The sequence below is a fragment of the Pleurodeles waltl genome, chromosome 6 (assembly GCF_031143425.1).
Source record: "Pleurodeles waltl isolate 20211129_DDA chromosome 6, aPleWal1.hap1.20221129, whole genome shotgun sequence".
In the NCBI taxonomy this organism is placed as follows: domain Eukaryota; kingdom Metazoa; phylum Chordata; class Amphibia; order Caudata; family Salamandridae; genus Pleurodeles; species Pleurodeles waltl.
Window position 1 is genome coordinate 1,610,461,301 of NC_090445.1, and position 23,524 is coordinate 1,610,484,824.

The window sequence follows — 23,524 nt, forward strand, 5'->3', positions numbered from 1 at the left end:
GGACTAGAATAGAGGGCCTGAGGGATACAGGTGCCAGTGTCACCATGGTGACAGAGAAACTGGTTTCCCCTGGCCAATACCTGACTGGAAAAACTTACACAGTCACCAACGCTGACAATCAGAGAAAAGTACATCCCATGGCAATGGTTACTTTAGAATGGGGAGGGGTCAATGGCCTGAAACAGGTGGTGGTCTCCTCAAATATCCCAGTGGACTGTCTGCTTGGAAATGACCTGGAGTCCTCAGCATGGGCTGAGGTAGAGCTAAAAACCCATGCAGCAATGCTGGGTATCCCTGAACTGGTGTGTGTGAAAACAAGAGCACAGTGCAAGGCACAGGGTGAAAAAGTAGAGCTGGAGTCTGGAAAAATGGCCCAGCCTACCAAGAGAACAGGAAAGTCAGTTGGGAAACCAACTGCAACACAGCAAAAGAAAGGGAACCTCTCTTCTCAGGAAGAAGTTCTGCCCTCTGAGGGAACTGAGCCTTTGGAGCTTGAACCTTATCAGGTTGAGCTCTTAGGCCCAGGGGGACCCTCAAGGGAAGAGCTGTGTAAGGGACAAGAAACCTGTCCCTCTCTTGAAGGCCTTAGGCAGCAAGCTGCTGAAGAGTCCAAAGGCAAGAAAAATGGAACACATAGGGTCTATTGGGAAGATGGGCTCCTGTACACTGAGGCCAGAGACCCCAAACCTGGTGCCACTAGGAGAGTGGTAGTGCCTCAGCTGTTCAGAGAGTTCATCCTAACCTTGGCCCATGACATTCCCCTTGCTGGACATTTGGGACAAACCAAGACGTGGGAGAGGTTAGTCAACCACTTCTACTGGCCCAATATGTCCAACATGGTTAAGGAGTTTTGCCTCTCCTGCCCCACCTGTCAAGCCAGTGGTAAGACAGGTGGGCATCCAAAGGCCCCCCTCATTCCACTTCCAGTGGTGGGGGTGCCCTTTGAAAGAGTGGGTGTGGACATCGTTGGTCCACTGGAACCTCCCACAGCCTCAGGAAATATGTATATCCTGGTAGTAGTGGATCATGCTACCAGGTATCCTGAAGCTATTCCCCTTAGGTCGACTACTGCCCCTGCAGTAGCCAAGGCCCTCATTGGTATCTTTACCAGAGTGGGTTTCCCTAAGGAGGTGGTATCTGACAGAGGTACCAACTTCATGTCAGCATACCTAAAGCACATGTGGAATGAGTGTGGAGTGACTTATAAATTCACTACACCTTACCATCCACAAACTAATGGCTTAGTTGAGAGATTCAACAAGACATTAAAGGGCATGATCATGGGGCTCCCAGAAAAACTCAAAAGGAGATGGGATGTCCTCCTGCCATGTCTGCTTTTCGCTTACAGGGAGGTACCACAGAAGGGAGTAGGGTTCTCACCCTTTGAACTTCTGTTTGGTCATCCTGTAAGGGGACCACTTGCCCTTGTTAAAGAAGGCTGGGAGAGACCTCTCCATGAGCCTAAACAGGACATAGTGGACTATGTACTTGGCCTTCGCTCTAGAATGGCAGAGTACATGGAAAAGGCAACCAAAAACCTTGAGGCCAGCCAACAACTCCAGAAGTTTTGGTATGACCAAAAGGCTGCACTGGTTGAGTTCCAACCAGGGCAGAAAGTCTGGGTTCTGGAGCCTGTGGCTCCCAGGGCACTCCAGGACAAATGGAGTGGCCCTTACCCAGTGCTAGAGAGGAAGAGTCAGGTCACCTACCTGGTGGACCTGGGCACAAGCAGGAGCCCCAAGAGGGTGATCCATGTGAACCGCCTTAAGCTCTTCCATGACAGGGCTGATGTGAATCTGTTAATGGTAACAGATGAGGATCAGGAGGCAGAGAGTGAACCTCTCCCTGATCTTCTGTCATCAGACCCAAAAGATGGCACAGTAGATGGAGTGATCTACTCAGACACCCTCTCTGGCCAACAGCAGGCTGATTGTAGGAGAGTCCTACAACAGTTTCCTGAGCTTTTCTCCCTAACCCCTGGTCAGACACACCTGTGTACCCATGATGTGGACACAGGAGACAGCATGCCTGTCAAGAACAAAATCTTCAGACAGTCTGACCATGTTAAGGAAAGCTTCAAGATGGAAGTCCACAAGATGCTGGAATTGGGAGTGATTGAGCGCTCTGACAGCCCCTGGGCTAGCCCAGTGGTCTTAGTCCCCAAACCTCACACCAAAGATGGAAAGAAAGAGATGAGGTTTTGTGTGGACTACAGAGGGCTCAACTCTGTCACCAAGACAGATGCCCATCCAATTCCAAGAGCTGATGAGCTCATTGATAAGTTAGGTGCTGCCAAATTTCTAAGTACCTTTGACTTGACAGCAGGGTACTGGCAAATCAAAATGGCACCTGGAGCAAAAGAAAAGACAGCATTCTCCACACCTGATGGGCATTATCAGTTTACTGTTATGCCCTTTGGTTTAAAGAATGCCCCTGCCACCTTCCAAAGGTTGGTGAATCAAGTCCTTGCTGGCTTGGAGTCCTTTAGCACAGCTTATCTTGATGATATTGCTGTCTTTAGCTCCACCTGGCAGGATCACCTGGTCCACCTGAAGAAGGTTTTGAAGGCTCTGCAATCTGCAGGCCTCTCTATCAAGGCATCCAAATGCCAGATAGGGCAGGGAACTGTGGTTTACTTGGGCCACCTTGTAGGTGGAGGCCAAGTTCAGCCACTCCAACCCAAGATCCAGACCATTCTGGACTGGGTAGCTCCAAAAACCCAGACTCAAGTCAGGGCATTCCTTGGCTTGACTGGGTACTACAGGAGGTTTGTGAAGGGATATGGATCCATTGTGACAGCCCTCACTGAGCTCACCTCCAAGAAAATGCCCAAGAAAGTGAACTGGACTGTGGACTGCCAACAGGCCTTTGACACCCTGAAACAAGCAATGTGCTCAGCACCAGTTCTCAAAGCTCCAGATTATTCTAAGCAGTTCATTGTGCAGACTGATGCCTCTGAACATGGGATAGGGGCAGTTTTGTCCCAAACAAATGATGATGGCCTTGACCAGCCTGTTGCTTTCATTAGCAGGAGGTTACTCCCCAGGGAGCAGCGTTGGAGTGCCATTGAGAGGGAGGCCTTTGCTGTGGTTTGGTCCCTGAAGAAGCTGAGACCATACCTCTTTGGGACTCACTTCCTAGTTCAAACTGACCACAGACCTCTCAAATGGCTGATGCAAATGAAAGGTGAAAATCCTAAACTGTTGAGGTGGTCCATCTCCCTACAGGGAATGGACTTTATAGTGGAACACAGACCTGGGACTGCCCATGCCAATGCAGATGGCCTTTCCAGGTTCTTCCACTTAGAAAATGAAGACTCTCTTGGGAAAGGTTAGTCTCATCCTCTTTCGTTTGGGGGGGGGTTGTGTAAGGAAATGCCTCCTTGGCATGGTTGCCCCCTGACTTTTTGCCTTTGCTGATGCTATGTTTACAATTGAAAGTGTGCTGAGGCCTGCTAACCAGGCCCCAGCACCAGTGTTCTTTCCCTAACCTGTACTTTTGTATCCACAATTGGCAGACCCTGGCATCCAGATAAGTCCCTTGTAACTGGTACTTCTAGTACCAAGGGCCCTGATGCCAAGGAAGGTCTCTAAGGGCTGCAGCATGTCTTATGCCACCCTGGAGACCTCTCACTCAGCACAGACACACTGCTTGCCAGCTTGTGTGTGCTAGTGAGGACAAAACGAGTAAGTCGACATGGCACTCCCCTCAGGGTGCCATGCCAGCCTCTCACTGCCTATGCAGTATAGGTAAGACACCCCTCTAGCAGGCCTTACAGCCCTAAGGCAGGGTGCACTATACCATAGGTGAGGGTACCAGTGCATGAGCATGGTACCCCTACAGTGTCTAAACAAAACCTTAGACATTGTAAGTGCAGGGTAGCCATAAGAGTATATGGTCTGGGAGTCTGTCAAACACGAACTCCACAGCACCATAATGGCTACACTGAAAACTGGGAAGTTTGGTATCAAACTTCTTAGCACAATAAATGCACACTGATGCCAGTGTACATTTTATTGTAAAATACACCACAGAGGGCACCTTAGAGGTGCCCCCTGAAACTTAACCGACTATCTGTGTAGGCTGACTAGTTTTAGCAGCCTGCCACAAACCGAGACATGTTGCTGGCCCCATGGGGAGAGTGCCTTTGTCACTCTGAGGCCAGTAACAAAGCCTGCACTGGGTGGAGATGCTAACACCTCCCCCAGGCAGGAATTGTCACACCTGGCGGTGAGCCTCAAAGGCTCACCTCCTTTGTGCCAACCCAGCAGGACACTCCAGCTAGTGGAGTTGCCCGCCCCCTCCGGCCAGGCCCCACTTTTTGGCGGCAAGGCCGGAGAAGATAATGAGAAAAACAAGGAGGAGTCACTGACCAGTCAGGACAGCCCCTAAGGTGTCCTGAGCTGAGGTGACTCTAACTTTTAGAAATCCTCCATCTTGCAGATGGAGGATTCCCCCAATAGGGTTAGGAATGTGACCCCCTCCCCTTGGGAGGAGGCACAAAGAGGGTGTACCCACCCTCAGGGCTAGTAGCCATTGGCTACTAACCCCCCAGACCTAAACACGCCCTTAAATTTAGTATTTAAGGGCTACCCTGAACCCTAGAAAATTAGATTCCTGCAACTACAAGAAGAAGGACTGCCTAGCTGAAAACCCCTGCAGAGGAAGACCAGAAGACGACTACTGCCTTGGCTCCAGAAACTCACCGGCCTGTCTCCTGCCTTCCAAAGATCCTGCTCCAGCGACGCCTTCCAAAGGGACCAGCGACCTCGACATCCTCTGAGGACTGCCCCTGCTTCGAAAAGACAAGAAACTCCCGAGGACAGCGGACCTGCTCCAAGAAAGGCTGCAACTTTGTTTCCAGCAGCTTTAAAGAACCCTGCAAGCTCCCCGCAAAAGGCGTGAGACTTGCAACACTGCACCCGGCGACCCCGACTCGGCTGGTGGCGACCCAACACCTCAGGAGGGACCCCAGGACTACTCTAAGACTGTGAGTACAAAAACCTGTCCCCCCTGAGCCCCCACAGCGCCGCCTGCAGAGGGAATCCCGAGGCTTCCCCTGACCGCGACTCTTTTGAATCCAAAGTCCCGACACCTGGGAGAGACCCTGCACCCGCAGCCCCCAGGACCTGAAGGACCGGACTTTCACTGGAGGAGTGACCCCCAGGAGTCCCTCTCCCTTGCCCAAGTGGAGGTTTCCCCGAGGAACCCCCCCCTTGCCTGCCTGCAGCGCTGAAGAGATCCCTAGATCTCCCATTGACTTCCATTACAAACCCGACGCTTGTTTCTACACTGCACCCGGCCGCCCCCGCGCTGCTGAGGGTGAAATTTCTGTGTGGGCTTGTGTCCCCCCCGGTGCCCTACAAAACCCCCCTGGTCTGCCCTCCGAAGACGCGGGTACTTACCTGCAAGCAGACCGGAACCGGGGCACCCCCTTCTCTCCATTCTAGCCTATGTGTTTTGGGCACCACTTTGAACTCTGCACCTGACCGGCCCTGAGCTGCTGGTGTGGTGACTTTGGGGTTGCTCTGAACCCCCAACGGTGGGCTACCTCGGACCAAGAACTGAACCCTGTAAGTGTCTTACTTACCTGGTAAAACTAACAAATACTTACCTCCCCTAGGAACTGTGAAAATTGCACTGTGTCCACTTTTAAAACAGCTATTTGTGAATAACTTGAAAAGTATACATGCAATTTTGATGATTTGAAGTTCCTAAAGTACTTACCTGCAATACCTTTCGAATGAGCTATTACATGTAGAATTTGAACCTGTGGTTCTTAAAATAAACTAAGAAAAGATATTTTTCTATATAAAAACCTATTGGCTGGATTTGTCTCTGAGTGTGTGTACCTCATTTATTGTCTATGTGTATGTACAACAAATGCTTAACACTACTCCTTGGATAAGCCTACTGCTCGACCACACTACCACAAAATAGAGCATTAGTATTATCTATTTTTACCACTATTTTACCTCTAAGGGGAACCCTTGGACTCTGTGCATGCTATTCCTTACTTTGAAATAGCACATACAGAGCCAACTTCCTACACCCATGCACTCATCAGCAGCAGACTAGACTACGGTAACGCCCTCTACGCCGGCACCACACTCAAACGCTAACTCCAGAGAATCCAGAACACAGCTGCACGCCTCATCCTTGGCCTCCCCACAACGAACGAATGTCACCACACCTCAAATCCCTTCACTGGCTCCCCATAGACAAGAGAATCACTTTCAAGATCCTCATACACGCACACAAATCCCTCCACAACACCGGCCCGACCTACCTCAATGAAAGAGTGAACTTCCACACTCTCACCCGCAACCTCCCATCAGCCAACCTCGCACTAGCTACAGTCCCCCGCATCCAACGAACCACCACAGGAGGCAGGGACTTCTCTTACCTCACCCCCACAACCTGGAACTCCCTCCCCACCAACCTCCCCAAGACTGAAGACCTCCTACTGTTCAGAAAAAACCTCAAGACATGGTTGTTCGAACAGTAACCCCCTCACCTCCCCCCCCCCAACAAGCGCCTTGAGACCCTCACGGGTGAGTAACGCGCTCTATACATTTTTTGATTGATTGATTGATACTTCAAAGGAAAATCTCTCTTGATTGTGAAATCCTGCCTTGCCCAGGCCAGGCCCCAGACACACACCAGGGGGTAAGAGACTGCATTGTGTGAGGGCAGGCACAGCCCTTTCAGGTGTGAGTGACCACTCCTCCCCTCCCTCCTAGCACAGATGGCTCATCAGGAAATGCAGACTACTCCCCAGCTACCTTTGTGTCACTGTCTAGTGAGAGGTGCAACCAGCCCAACTGTCAAACTGACCCAGACAGGGAATCCACAGACAGGCAGAGTCACAGAAATGGTTTAAGCAAGAAAATGCTCACTTTCTAAAAGTGGCATTTTCAAACACTCAATCTTAAAATCAACTTTACTAAGAGATGTATTTTTAAATTCTGAGCTCGGAGACCCCAAACTCCACATATCTATCCGCTCTCAAAGGGAATGTACACTTTAATCATATTTAAAGGTAGACCCCATAATAATATATGAGAGGGACAAGCCTTGCAACAGTGAAAAACAAATTTAGCATTATTTCACTGTCAGGCAGTGCTTTAAATGGGCCGGTACTCTCCGGTACTGAGTACCGGCACTTTTTTATTTTGAGAGGGAGAGTACCGGCACATCTCAAGTCAAACGTAATACTTTTAATTGGAGAGTACCGGCACTTCTCAGAAACAAGCAGGTACTCTAATACAGAGTACCTGCACTTCTATTTTTCCATTTAAAGCACTGCTGTCAGGACATATAAAACACATTACTATATGTCCTACCTTAACCACACTCCCTTGGGGCTACCTAGGGCATACCTTAGGAGTGCCTTACATGTAAGAAAAGGAAAGGTTTAGGCCTGGCAAGTGGGAACACTTGCCAAGTCGAATTTAAAGTTAAGAACTGCACACACAGACACTGCAGTGGCAGGTCAGAGACATGATTACACAGCTACTTAGGTGGGTGGCACAACCAGTGCTGCAGGCCCAATAGTAGCATTTGGTTTACAGGCCCTGGGCACCTCTAGTGTACTTTACTAGGGAGTTACTAGTGAATCAAATACACCAATCATGGATAAACCAATTACACACACATTTTGTACAGGAGCACTTGCACTCTAGGACCGGTTAGCAGTGGTAAAGTGTCCAGAGTAACAAAAACAGCAACAACAGTGTTCAGCACACATCAGCAACCTGGGAAACAGAGGCAAAAAGTTAAGGGAGACCACGCCAAGAATGAAAAGTCTAACACCTCCTGTTCCACTTCCTTCAAATCAGGTAAAAATGCATGGCCTACAGTGCCAAATACACTGGAAAGCTCCAGTAGGACCACTGCATAAATGGCGACACATATCAAACTATATCATTCACGTTTTCATTTATAAACTCAACACATCATACAGAGGCATATGTAAACAGTATCAATAATCATGTAGGGATAAGGTTACAGTATCAGTACCATACAGTGAAACACTCGTACCATACCATCTCCAGCTCCAGATAAACATATCAGTGCTGGAATGAAGTCTCATATTTGGATGTTATGCAGTGTTTCTACTCACTGTTCTTATGGTCTCATACATGCCCATTGTTTGGTGTACACAAACTTCAGTAAGATACACCGTATAACTGTGCAGGTTCCACATGTCGCCACAAAAATAGCAAGCATTGCAACTTGTTTCACCCCTGGGTGCTAAAGTCCACCCAGGGTTGCACCAAGAAGGTTCTATAAAGGCTCCATATATCCTTTGGCCTAGAGTTAGGTGGTTGCATCATAGCATATGTTTCTATGTAGTCATTAAAGATCGCCATGCCTTGCAGCCATTCAGCACTCATAGGTACCCAGGTCCTCTCCCAATTCATAGTTACTCCACGCTTTGCCAACAGGAAGAATATGTAACTGCTGGAGTTGAGGAAAGCTGTACCAGACTAGACCAACCACTATGCAGGGAAGCACTACGCCAGACTACACAAATTTCTACTAAAGATGGGGACACACTATAGAAGGTTAGCCCAGTCACTGTGGATGATGACAAAAATGTTACCAGACTAGAACAATTACTGAAAGCGACGAGGAAACACTATAACAGACTGAAATGGTCACTGACAGTGATGAGAGAACACTATGCCAGAAAATACTCATTATCAGAGCTGAGGAAACAGTACAGTAGACTAGACCAATCAATGCAGGTGATAGTGAAACAGATATTTCAGACTGGTCTTAGCTTAGCCAGAGTTGAGAAGGTTCTAGGCCAGACTGCAGGAATCGCTGCCAGTGATGGCAAACCCCTACACCAGACTGGATCCAATACTGTCAGAAGAAGATACAGCATCCCAAATTAGAGTGTCTTTGCCATTGCAGGCAGAAGTTATCGCTCCCAGAGGTGAGGCGGGGTTATGCCAAGGTCAGCCAATCACCACTAAAGATGGAGAGACACTATACCAGACTGAATCAATCACTGCCAAAGCGGAAGAACAGCATCTTCGATTAGAATGTTACTGCCAATGTAGACTGGCCTCACAACTGTCATAGTTGAAAGCGCTATTCTACCAATGCATAAAAAGCACATACCAAACTAGACCACAACTGCCAATGTATTGTAACAGAGCACCAGCTTGGATTCATCAGTTCATCTGATGAGGATACAGGATACTTCTCTAAATATGACACTGTCAGTGTTGGTTTATAGTAGAGTGTTCTCAGCAACTCATCCTGTGTGTAACAGTTGAGTACTAAAGTGCCTGCTATACATGGTTGCATTTCTGCAATAGCCTCCTTATGTGGTCCATTGAAGTCAGTTTATCATTACATACATCTTTCTGATGGATATTTCTTCCTGCAGATCCCCTCCCTTAGGAATGAACTCCAGGGGTCAGATTGGTCTGTAAAAGCCTTTCCCAGCAGTAGTTTTCTAGTGCCACTAGGTGGTGCCATCAGCCAACAGTGCCTAGAACGAGGCCTCCCCCCAGTCCATGTTGGACATAATTAGGGCAGTTCTGGTTCCCTAAGGCCACTCCGAAGGGGGATGCTGCTTCACAGACTCAGGCCATGGCAGACCACTGCTTCATGTTTGGATTTGTTACCGGTGCTATCCTGCAAGGTGGTTTAAATTGGGTGGTGCAAGAGAAGATCCAAACTTTTACTGGACAGCAATATGAGCTACTTCCATGACCAAGACATTTTCCTAAATGGAAAGAGAAGACCCGAACTTAAACTGGGAAAAAGTCTCTTTCTGGGACCCAGCAATTTTCCTAAATGGAGATAATACTTAGATCTGACTCTGGCACCATAGCCATGGTTGATAATAGCTAATGGTGCACAGAAGCTAATGATTCAGCGGCCAATAATATACTTCCTCCTTACTCTACTGAAGGTCTTTATCTTAGCTAAATGATAGTGACCTTGACCACCCCTTCTCCTCCTGGGGTACTGGACGATGAAGTATTCTTTACTACAGTGGTTCGTAAATCTGCAGAGACTATAGATTTGACCTTCCCTTTGACACAAACCTTACATCAGTTGCAGAGCATTTACTCAGATTTAATGACGTTCTACTGAAACTTGCCTTGGCTGCTTGTGAGTACCCCTATTCCTCATGCAGTCCACAGACAAATTACCAGACGCCATAGGCTAACTTTGGGAGGCCTCAAATGCTTGTCCTCACATCTGTCTCATGAGAGAGTGGTGGTTCATGCCTCCTCTCGTAATTGAACCCCATTGCTGCTCCAATGACCCCTGTAAATAGAGAATCTGAAAAGCTGGATGTCAATGGCTGGAAGGTTTGTGAGTGGCTGTCCTATTATTCTTACAGTGAATGCTATGTATCTTCAGGGCAGCTATGTTCATGTCTTGTTGAAATTGGTAAAACAGGCAGATGTCAGCATCCCAGAATACAAACAAAGAGCCTTCTCTGAATTCTTCCATGATGGCTTGCCTGGCCCATCACAGATTCTGAAGTACAGCTTGGATTCTGCAGATACTGTGTGCCCGACCTAAGGGCACAGCCTTCACATTATGTGAACATGCCAGAATGCATACTGCTGGCACTTTGAAAGATGTCCTGGGAAGTCTGGGAGACATGCCTCCTGATGATTAGTCGTTCTTTGATCAAAAGTCCAACTTTTTGCTGTAGTTCTTCAAAAACAAAAGGATGACAGTCAATTCACCGGGCCTTGCCCCCCTTGTGGGGCAGTTTCATCAGCAATAGAGAAGTTCATAGACTCCATCAGAGCCAAGCATTCTTGGCAGAGACAGCCCCTATTAGCTGGTTCAGACATCTCAGCCAACGTACTGCTACCTTTTGAGGTTTTGAAAGGATCAAAAGTTCCTTTTACACCTTACGTGGGTCCCTGATAGTTGTAGCCTTAAACATCTCACACTATTCCTAGTGTGCATAGGTTTCAGAAACCTTAGTGTTATATGAGTCAAATGGTCACCATTAGCAGCAAGAGCAAATGCAGTCTTTTCCTCCTCTGTAAGATTTGCTGCCTCCATGTCTCTCTGCCTCCCTCAATTACATTGCCATTGTTAGAGGTCCCCCACTTTTCCGCCTGTTGAGGGTCAACCATGATAGACCACTGGTTCCCCAAGGTTGCACCCTAACTTTTCTGTCCCTTTGAACCATCCTATAAAGGCCAAAAGTGATTTCTGACTCCGAACTTGATTCTAGAAACTGAGGTCCTATCTCTGCTGACCAGAGGAATCATGGAAGTGGGGTCTCTAGAGAAAAGGAGCACAGGATTTTACTCCCTTTATATCTTTGTCCCCAAGAATAATGGAGGTCTAAGACCTCTTCTGGATCTCCGTTTTCTGAACTTAGTCATTTGACCGAACACATTCAAAATGCTGTTTCTGAGTCAAGTCCTGCTGTCCCTGTGAGTGGGGCATTAATTGGCACTGCTTGCCTTCAGGATGCCTATGTTCATCTTCCAATTCTCCCTTCTGCCATTGCTCCAACCATCCCTGAAGCCTAAACACCCAACTTCACCTCTACCACCCATCCCTGAACTGTAAAAACCTATCTACAGTTCTAAGTGACACCCATCCTTAATCCCTAAAAAACACTCTCCATCCCTAAACCCCACCCATCCCTGAACCCTATAAACTCCTTTCTATCCCCAAACTCCTCACACACCCTGATATATATATATATATATAGATGTATGTATATATATAGATGTATATATATATATATATATATATATACAGATATAGATATATATAGATATGTATTATACTATAAGAAAAGGTTGTGTCCAAAGTAGTTGTCCAGTGTCATTGGAACTGAAGTAATGGTAAATCCAAATGAAAAACGACAAGGAAAAATTATGTTTAATTAAAAAAAAAAAAGTCTAACAAAACAGTGGCACATTGTTTGGGCTCAAAATTGTGCATTGTGGTTTCTTTACAATTGTGCCAGTGTCACTGAGATGGTCGATGTACATACTTGGATGACTGCCTGATGAAGGCGAAGTCACAGCTGTTGGTCAAGTAACATCTTAACTTGTCAATGATTATTCTCAGCTACTTGGGCTGTACAATCAATGCTCAAACGTTCCACTTTACTGCAGCACTAGCTGTCTTTCATAGGTGCGATTTTAGACATGAATCACATGAAGGCATTTTCTCCTTCTCAGTACATTATGGCTATTCGTGCAATGATTCCAAGATTTCCACATGCCAGATGGTGGATGAGACCCTAGTGTGGTGTCCTCGGCCACCCTGTTCCAACACCAAGGGAGTCACTTTTTCTGCTTGAGTGCAGGTCTGCCAATCTATCAGCCCTCTACAGATACAGGCTGTCATGATCATGGATGCATCCTCACTGGGCTGACTACCCATCAATGTGACAGGATGAAGCAGGCCCTTTGGTCCATGACAGAGCAGAGCCTGCAGATAAATATGCTGGAGCTGCACGCAGTCAACCTTGCCATGAGGGCATTTCTCCATCCTGTTGTACAACACCACAACCTTTCAATATATCAACAGACAGGGCGGTGTGAAGTCATGGACCTTTTCTTGGGATGCAGACGCCTGTGGTAGTAGATGCAGGAAAATTGAATTTTCTTGAGCGTAACCATCGGCCAGAATCTTGCAGCATGCTCATTCGTCTTTCACTGGAGGATCACAAAGTGATGGGAAATGACCTTCTTCAGATTGGGGGATTCAACTCTGGATTAATCCACCAAGAGCAGCAGTGCCCTTGGTTTTGCGCCACACCAGTCTCTTTGAATGGTTCTCTGGGAGACTTCTTTTGGTTCAGCTAGTTCCAATGTTTGTGTATGGGTTTCCACTGATTCTGATTCTGCTGAAAGTCCTGCAGAAGGTACTAAAGGGTGTGGAACAGCTAATTCTAATCATCCAATTGGGCACTCCGCATTCAGGTATGTCTTTCTATCCAGCACTTGCTAAACTTGTATTCACAGTAGAATTCACAGGTCCTCCACCCAATACCCAAAATGCTGTGGCCGCAAACCTGGATATTGAGAAGTACTGGCTGGAGTAATTTTCCCTACCTAATGACACTGGAGACTTCATCCTTGCTGCTAGGAAACCTGCCATGAAAGCCATTTCGCAGAGGATGTAACAAATGTTTGCATTGGTGTGGATCAGTAGTCTTGGATCCATTAAAGGACACCTTTCTGACCTCCTGCATTTCACATTGTCTTTTGCACGGCAGTGGCTTCAGTTAAGGGTTACTTAGCCAGATGTCCTGTCAATGATCAGCCTTCTTCTTTTAGGTCACCCCTAGGTGAATATTTTAAGGGTGAAGATTCTGCAGGAAGATTATTCAACCAAAATATTTTTACCGAAGGTAAGTAACTTTAAGTTTATTTAGACTATTCCAATATATGTAGTATCAAAATGTAAAATTTATGAAAATATACACTAAAACTGCTCACAGATTAGCATCAAATGCCTTCCTTTACCATTCATAGACATTTGACATAGAAACTGTATAAAACACTTAGGGCCTCATTCTGAGCTTGGCGGGCGGCGGGCACCGCCCGCCATGCGGAAACCGCCACTTGGCCGCTCCGCGGTCAAAAGACCGCGGAGGCCATTCTGGCTTTCCCTCTGGGCCGGCGGGAGACCGCCAAAAGAGCACCCGCCGGCCCAGCGGGAAAGACCCTGCAACAATGAAGCCGGCTCCGAATGGAGCCGGCTCAGTTGCAGGGGTGCGACGAGTGCAGTTGCACCCGTCGCGATTTTCACTGTCTGCAATGCAGACAGTGAAAATCTTATTGGGCCCTGTTAGGGGGCCCCTGCACTGCCCATGCCAGAGGCATGGGCAGTACAGGGGCCCCCAGGGGCCCCACGACACCCGTTCCCGCCATCCTGTTCCTGGTGGTAAAAACCGCCAGGAACAGGATGGCGGGAAGGGGGTTGGAATCTCCATGGCGGCGCTGCTTGCAGCGCCGCCATGGAGATTCAGCCCATGCAGGGGAGATCCGGCGGAAAATCGCCGGATTCCCTTTTCTGACCGCGGCTTTAACGCTGCGGTCAGAATGGGCTGGGAAGCACCGCCAGCCTGTTGGTGGTGCTTCCGTGGTCGTCGACAGGGTCAGAATGACCCCCTTAGTTGGTACAATGTGAAACCATATTATCCACAGTGTTTGTTACATCAGGCACAAAGCAACATAAGGTTACATGATGGACGGATCATCACACCCTCACACTTGAAAGATTCTGCCCATATTTATGCTTAGAGTGTGTCATGCTTTAAAGTGCATGTAGCGTAAGAAGGTTTAACAAAATTATGCCAATCACCCTTCACATAACAGACATCCCTAAATAGTGTGTTAGGTATTGGTTTCTAACAACAGTATATGGTTGTACAGCAGCTATACTCAGTCACGCGTCCTATAAACAACATAGTACACATTCTACTGTAGCTTGCTGTCCAGCTCGCAGCACATATGGCTTAGCAGACCAAAGAAAAGTCGAAGATCTCTGTAGTTCCCTGACAGAACCTTTTTTCTTCCTAGGGTTATCCAGGAGTGATGGGACGTACAGGCCAGACTGGCAATCCTGGGCCCCCAGGTCCTCCTGGTCTACCGAATATTGTGATTTGGAGAAATACTAAGGAAGACTGGCTGGCATTCTCAGTAAGTCTGTTGAGTAAGATTTGATTATTTTTTGGTCTGGACGTCATTGTCACTTTCTGAGCAGATTCACAGTTTGTGGCACCTATGAAACTTGCAGCATTTAGGATCAGACAGAGGTCAAGATGCAGCATGTGTAACACAATCATGGTGGAGTGTTGATGCCAACTGATTGGTTGTAGGGAACTGCAATGGACTGAACAGGGTGCAAAGTTATCATACATTTCTGGGTGACAAGTACTGAAAATGCAGTATTTGATGCTTAAGTATAATTTTTTATCGGCAGATGCACATTCATTGTGAAAGGGGATTCTATCTATTTCTGAAAAGAAAATACAGCCTTTCACTGTTTAAGTTCTCTTCACCCTGGGATTTGATCAATATAAGCTGAGATGTGTGTTGCCTCACTGTAGCTGGGTGCCCATTGTCTCACTGAGTGAATTAGGTGAGAACACTAATGCTGTGCATTTCTTGTGGCCCCTTCTGTTCTCCTGACCTCAAAGCTACTTGCACTTATTTACTTTAGGAGCTCCTAAATATCAAAGTATTATACATGCAGTGATCAGTTTTTGGAACCAGTTGTGATGAAACATGGAAACTGGGTTGTTCATGGCTGGTTATGTCATTAACCTGCCACTGTGTACTACTGTTTGGTGAATCGCAATAAAGGTGCTCTAACAGAGGCCGGTTATCTCTAACTGTCCATGGGGAATGCATAAGTACTAGTGACTGAGGTTTTCTGAACTACTTTGACCTGTGATCTCCCAATACATATAGTGACTTCTTTGACAAAGCACAAATAATGTGGCCAACTATTGATTATCACTATGCAAGATATTTTATGCGCACAGAGGCTTCAAAAGGTGTTTGTTAGGGAGTGGGGCCACTAAGTTGCATTGCTCCCTCCTCTAAATTTGGCAATCTTAAAAGCTATAACTTGACATCATAATGAGTTTATCAAGTGTGATTACTATTAGTGCTGTATTTAAGTACCAGTCCTTTTGCCACCTCCTGGAATAAGCCTAGACATTTAGCTATTGCCACTTTTGAGAGACAACTTTGCAAAATGAATAACTGTTATACAAATGGAATGAAATAGTCTTAAACCCTGAAACACTAATAGTAAATATCAGTAATCACTATGGACACTGTTTGCTAACCACACACTGCCACAAGGCCAAAGAAAAGATCTTGCAGCCTACTCATGTAATTTCCCCATGATGTGAAAATATTGTGAACGGTTTTAAATGGGCACAATACAGGCCATGAGAGGTCTTTAAAAAATAGTATTGACAGTGCTCCGAACAAGATGGAAACATCACTGGGGCAGCCAGACAACAAGGTTAGATGTGGTATAGTGCAAATGTCTTGGCCATGGAACTCTAGTCTAAAGCTGGGCAGATCACACAGCGCAGCGACTCTTCCCTGTGAAGGACAGTCTCCTGATCTTTCCATCAGAATCATTGCCACCCCAGTTGTGTCTAATGGGCTAGTTGGAAACTTCGGAAACAAGAGTTATGGTTTTTAATCCCGGCTTTCCCATTTGGCAAACTGTGTGCTGTTGGGAAATCAATTTTTCAACTTATTCTTCTCCTCCATTTTGTCGAGATTTAGAGCACGGTTCTCCAACTTTTTCTGTGATGAGGACTACTAATAGTCAATCAATAGCATCCCCAGCTACTAATCTTACTACTATTGTAATAGTGTCCACGTCAGACAAAATTACATTAGTGGTCACTACTGTATATGCATGTTTAACAGCAGCAATCAAGGCAGTGCATCGAATAGGGTGTTAGCAGCTATGTAAAAAAGGATTAATCTATTTGAAATGCTTTACATAGGTAATACATAACAGCCATAGCTCCAATGCCTTTCGAACCAAGGTAATAATGGTGGTAATAAATCTCTTCAACTCCAATTTGTTAATTATCAGGTTTAAATACATTTTGAAAATTCAGCCATTGTTTGTTAAACATGAGCTTGGGATTTTGGAAATAACACATATTTTCGTTTCAAATATACACTTTTCACTTAGCTATACCTATATTAATTCATCTAAGTAAAGCTTATACTTTATTAGGCTGGACTACACACAGGAGAGCTACTTACAAGTAATTGGGGAGCTACCACTAGCTCACAAATTACTTGTGTGCGAAGCCTTATTTTAGGGTATTTAGAATCTGTGTGAAGGCTGCAAGTAACTGTGTGGTTAAAAAATGTAAAGTTGAACCGTATGTTACTTTGGAGATGAGAGACAATGTCCTCTGTCGTACATTCACTGTAATGCAATATTGTAGCAAATGTATTGTCACTGGAGCAAGTAGCATGGTGCTGCAGTCCCAGGTCTCCTATGTTAACAAATTTGATCATGGGAGAATTATACTCTCCTCATGGCTCTGTCCACTAATCTGACAAAATGTGACCACTTTCAAAGAGGTTTAACAGAAAAAATAGAAGGGTTTCATTTACACATTCAAGACTATTTAATGACATCACCTTGTTGTTGGTTGCAGTTCATACCCTAAGTGCAAAGAGAATGCCCGGACAAAGTCCCTTGCACACATTGTCATAGTGCTTGAGCTATACCTCACTTATGAGCCATATCTAGAACAAACCTTTTTTGAGTTTGCTTGTAGTCTCATCTGGAGTGGTCTCAGCCCGACAGACTGGACTGTTCATATTGGAGCAGGACCAAGACTGATTTGCATATTGTAGGTCTCTGTGCAGATTGGCATAGTTGACGAAAAACTCTGGAGGGGCATGTGGCCTGAGTGATTGCTAGTGGCTGAGATTATTACAAGCATTATATCCATCGCCTTATTGTTATTTTGTTGTTTAATGGCAGGTGACAGTATTTGTGTCTCTATAGGCAAATTTACTGCATTAAGGAATGCCCTTCCTGTGCTGCAACTCTTTTATAGCTCACAGAGGACTGAAAGAGGGTGAGATCAGACTCTGTACAACCACACCACCATCAAAAACACCATCCACAGACACTACCAACTCATCTGAGCCGGTAAGAGAACCGCCTTCAAAGACCAAATCAACAACAACGCACACAGCCACAAGGAGCTCTTCAACGTCGTGAAGGAACTCTCCAAACCCAGCTCCAACACCAGTGACATCCCACACTCCCAAGACCTCTGCGACTCCCGAGCCTCCTACTTCCACCACAAGATTGCAGACATCCACGACAGCTTCAGCACCCAGACCCCCCGGCAACCACTAACACCACAGATTCACATCCAACCAGCCTCCTGCTCTCCTGGACCCCCGTCAATGACAATGACACCATCGAAATCATGAACACCAGCCACTCCGGTTCTCCATCTGACCTCTGCACTCACCACATCCTCATCAAAGCCAGCTCCGGTCATCGCACCCCAACTACGGAAGATCATCAACAGCTCCTTCGAGTCCGCCACGTTCCCGGAGAGCTGGAAACACGCAGAGATCAACGCCCTCCTCAAAAAACCCAAGGCGGACCCAAAGGACCTCAAGAACTTCCGGCCTATCTCCCTGCTCCCCTTCCTGGCAAAATTAATCGAGAAGGCTGTCAACAGACAACCAACCCGCTTCCTCGAGGAGAACTCCCGCCTGGACCCTTCCCAATCCGGATTCCGCAGCAACCACAGTACCGCAACTGCCCTCATTGCCGCCACCGACGACCTCAGAACCATACTGGACAATGGCGAAAACCGCACCCTCTTCCTCCTGGACCTCTCAGCCGCGTTCAACACCATCTGCCACCACACTTTACTCTCAAGCCTCAGCAATGCAGGAATCTGCAACAGATCCCTGGACTGGGTCACCTCCTATCTCACCGGCAGAATGCAGAGAGTCCACCTCCCCTCATTCCACTCGGAGGCCACCAAAACCTTCTGCAGCATACCACGGGGTTCGTCCCTCAGTCCGACCCTCTTCAAAGTCTACGTGGCCCCGCTCGCTAACATCGCCCGATCCCACAACCTTAACATCATCTCATACGCTGATGACACCCAGCTGATCCTCTCCCTCACCAAGGACTCTGCTCAGATTTATGAACAAGTTTATAAAGACACAGAAATAAAAAATGACAAACATTGCAGGGGGTCATACCACAGTTACAAAAAGGGGATTATGTGATAACTATAGATCTGAAAGACGCTTACTTGCACATCCCAAAGAATCCAAGGCACAAAAAGTACTTGTACTTCGTAGTGAACAAGACTTACTATCAGTTCAGAGTGCTGGTCTTTGGGATAAAATCAGTTCAAATAGTATTTACGAAGTGTCTAGCAGCAGTAGTGGTACATTTGAGAAGACAGGGGATACATGCTTATCCCTGTCTAGAAGATGGGCTTGTAAGAGCAAACTCCTTCAGCAAATATAAGGCACACATACAAGACGTGATAAGAACTCTCTTCAAACTGGGATTCTCTCTAAATATAGAAAAATCATCATGAATCCAGACCAAGAAAAATAAATTGTGGGAGCAAGAATCATTCTATAGTAGAGAAAGTATATCCCTGCAAAAAGGGATAGTGTCACTACTTTAAGAAACTCACCTTTGCCAGAAGGGGCACGTTCTGACACTGAGGCCTCTGGGAAGAATGTTGGGGAAGATGGCTTCATGCATCCCTCTGATTCCATATGTAAGATTACATATGACACCAATTCAGGAATGACTTCAGAACCAATGGTCACAAGCCACAGGGAGTTGGGACAATCTAGTGGTTGTCATGCAGAAATGATAGGAGAAAATGGCATGGTGGAACAGATCACATATAACAAGGAATGTAATTTGCACAACCAACTCCAACAGTACCCATAACTACAGATGCCTCACATATGGGTTGGGGAGCTCATATGGGCTCGCTCAAGGTCAGAGGTGTTTGGAAGGAACAAGATGCAGTCCAGCATACCTATGTCCTGGCGGAGTTCCTGGTCTTAAAAGCCTTTCAGAAAGAGCTGTGAGGAAGAACAATCTTAATTCAAACAGACAATACTACTACAGTGTCCTACATAAACATCCAGGGAGGAACTTAATCCTTTGCCCTATCAAGGCTAGCCCAGGAAATCTGGAAACTGGCTAGTCAGAGACAAATAGATTTAACAGCAGTTCATCTACCAGGGAAAGACTTTGTAGAAGTGGACAAATTTAGCAGACAAGCTTCAAGCTACCACAAATGGGAACTCAGTTAAGCAGTACTCAAACAGATATTCATGAGATGGGGAACTCCAGAAGTAGATCTATTCACAACTCTAAAAAATGCAAAATGCCAGTGCTTTGCATCCGGACACACCGCTAATCCATGGGGAATGCTCTGTTGATAAACTAGTCAGGGATATTTGTGTATGCTTTTCCCCCGGTACCACTGTTACACAGAGTAATCAACAAATGCAAACAGGCCAAGATGACACCAGTATTTGTTGCCCCTCAGTGGGCAAGACAAACATGGTTTTCAGAACTAATAGGAATAGTGCAGATCAACATTCAGATATTACCAAAACAACAAGACTTGCTGTTAATGGAAGTGGGGGAGAGTTGCACACCTAGACCCAGAGTCTTTCAGTTTGGCAGCATAGCTCCTGGAGACTTAAAATTTGGATATCTGGACCTACCAGAAAACACAATGGCCATTCACAGAGAAGCAAGAAGGCCAATGACAAGAAAGTAAACATAACCAAACTTAGGGAGATACTCCTTGTGGTGTCAAAAAAGGGGCTGATTGCAGGAAAACACTAAGGATGCAACTGAACTAAAATATGTTAAATACCTACTTGACTGCAGACTAACGTATGCATCTTTCAAGGTATATTTGGCAGCAATTGTGGCCTACACAAGACATCATATAAGAAGACGTTTTTTCAGAACACCAGTAATTAGATGCTTCTTGGAGCAGAGAAAATAGGTTCACTAAGATGAGTACCAGAACCCATATGGAATCTAAACATAATGCTAGCACAACTAATGAGTAATCCTTTTGAGTCTTTACACAAAGCCACGATAAAGGTGCTCACACTGAAAATAACTTTTCTTGTGGCAATGACATTATGGCGACCACGAGTGAGAGCTTCTGGGGAAGGCCATATGACATCAGAGGAGGCAAGGTAGGACACCAAATGGTGAAACTGTTGACGCCCAACAACAACAAAAAGAAAAAAGAGGACTACTACAATAATGGGGAATTCCAGACCTAATGACTAGATGGCGGAATAATGCACAGCATGTGAATCCAGAAAATTATTCAAGGTGCAAAACTACTCCTATGGGTAAGAAACCATTTTGTTACATATGAACCTAGTGTCAGATAAGGGAGGCAAGACTGACAGAGCTAAGGACCATTGGAATAATAATTTTCCAGATGAGTTAACTGCAGCAGAAAGGAAAAAGGCCTACAAACAGGTTGAACAGGTATCCCCTAATACACGGTTTACATTTATCCAGTTCCATTATCTACATGGAACACATGTGAACCCTGATAAGCTCACTAGAATCCATTCTGCTAAACCTAGTACATGCAGAAGGGGTGGGCATTCTTCTGCTAACATTTTTGCATATGACATGAGACTTCCCCAGAATTGTAAATGTATGAGTGGAGGTGATACAGGCATTGTCTCACATTGCAGGACTAGATTTGGAAGGGTTGATTGAAATGTGTCTAATGAGTATAATTCCACAACAGAAACATCTGAAAATGGAAACCAGAATGGTGGCACTGTGAGTAATTTTGGCAAGGGACTAGATTGCCACAAATTGAATGGTGCACCAGGTTCTAGAGGTTAACTCCTAGAAAAAGAATTTGCTGGCTTCGCGCTCCCTGATGAGCAGCATGTAAATCTGACCAGGAGAGCTGAGAAAGTTACAGAGGATTTGGCTTCCTGCAGAGAGTCGCTGATGAAAATAATGGACCTCCCAATAACAGACCTTAAGAATCATTGAATGAAACCTAAGAAATGTGCCAACCGGTCAGACCTAATATACGAGATAGCCATGTACTATAATGAGAGGCGTCTGTGCATGTGTTTTTGAAAACTTCAATAAAAACACATACATGTGACAAAAAGCCCTTACAGTCACAGTCCTAGTCCCAGTTACCCACTAGGTAGTACAGAGAAATAAAGTACCATGAGTCATGGATACCCACTAACCTATCACTGATCGTGATGACTCATAAAAATATCAAAAGTGACTAATACTCTCTTAAGTATCACAGGAACTAAAAAACCACTACAGTACCACAATGCACAGACACCCATTAAATGATTACAAGTGAAAAACCACTGAAGTACAACAGATCGTTGAGAGCGCCCTCCTTGCTTAATCAGTTTATTTTCAAAAAACAAATTAATCATTCCCCTGATCAAACTTAGCAGGTAAGGAGGACGTGACTTGTTTTACCTGGCTGCCAAATACTAGAACTTGCAATTCCATTAGTGCTTGTTCTTCTACTCTTGGCCTTATCCAGAAAAATGTATAAACTCAGTTACCTGAACAGCCGTAATGCTTGCTCAGATTGCTCAGCGCCCATACAAATTGAATCATCATTATCATGAAGTCACTGACTCCCTCTAAATTATCGCAGGCCATTTAGACCCACTAAAGTACTGCAAAGCATTGACAGTTAGCAAATTTAACATGAATCATGAAAATCCACTAGAAACAGCTCAACCATGGGGAGAGCCTAAAGGAAAGGGAAATAATTGTTGTTTTTCGTAGAAAAAGCCGGTTTGACCATGACTTTAACACTGCAGCAATTCGAAGGGAAACCATAGTGCAGCACAAGATCTTGTATTTGCTTATCTTCATTAAAGTAATACAAGCAGTCAATGGTATATTTCTGTAACAGACCGGGAGAGAGGATAGATTACATGGTTTGCTGCTCTATGAATCTAGACATTCTTAGATTCAGTGTGCATCACATGCCCTCCACCTCCAGTGCATTTTCTACTACCACTAGTATCAGTTCTCATTCTCACAACTTGCTCAAAGGAAAACTCTCATCAACAAGCACTGGCAGAGTTATTAGGTTTGGAGATGACTGACCGCCTTTTGACTTTGTGCCTGAGGGTGTTTGCTAAACTTTACTCTAGGGGAAGCTGTCAGACCCTCATCAATCTTTCAAACAAAAGAAAGGAATAAAGGTGGCTAAAAGCAAAATTGTTTTTGGTCTCACAAAGTCCACAGTTCCAGAGTAAGCTCTTCCACTGAAGGGAACTACTTTGTGTGTGGATGTGCTCCTTGTGAAAGGGAAGAATGTCATAGCAACACAACAAGGTGATGGGCAGAGTGCGGAAACTTTTAAAACACTCACCCCCAGTCACAGATCTGGGTTAAATCCATCCAAGAACGTCATCCCTTACAGTGAAGTTAGCTAGTGGAAGCGGGCTAGGCCACTGTCACAGGCTTTATGCTGGAGCATGCAGACGAAAACATGAATATACCAATAAAAGACCAATGGATGAAGAGGGCTGACTTGAAGTCCCTACAAATAGCTATATTATTATGAGAATTTTAGTAAAACGAAAAGGTCTTGGCTGATACTAGCCATAAAAATGTATTATGGCAATCAGACATGAAAGGCCCACTCTGTAAGCATTTAGATGAAGCTCAGTAGTTTCCATCCATCGTTGAACACCCACAGGGCACTGCGTAGCAGAGAGGAACTAAGAAATTATGTGTATACAAAGATTTGCTTTTTGAGACTGAGAATGCCCTACCTTACCTTTTTCAAATCTCTTGGATTAAAATTCCTTAAACCAGTCAGTTCAGAACCATCAGCTGAGGTATGCTGATTTAAGAACTCCCTTCCAAAACCCAATGACAGCTGCTATGTTACCAAACCCTGCTCTGAAATACGATTGAAGCAGTG

The 23,524-nt window shown here is 45.6% G+C and overlaps 1 protein-coding gene across 2 annotated transcripts in view; it reads left to right on the forward strand.

Annotated features, from left to right (window-relative positions):
* Positions 1-23,524, forward strand: part of LOC138301234 (collagen alpha-1(II) chain-like) — a 1,268,735-nt gene that overhangs the window by 469,146 nt on the left and 776,065 nt on the right. For both annotated transcript variants that reach the window (XM_069241494.1, XM_069241495.1), the window contains exon 10: positions 14,553-14,672. In XM_069241494.1, the coding sequence (XP_069097595.1) occupies positions 14,553-14,672 (120 nt within the window). The remainder of the gene's footprint in view (positions 1-14,552; positions 14,673-23,524) is intronic.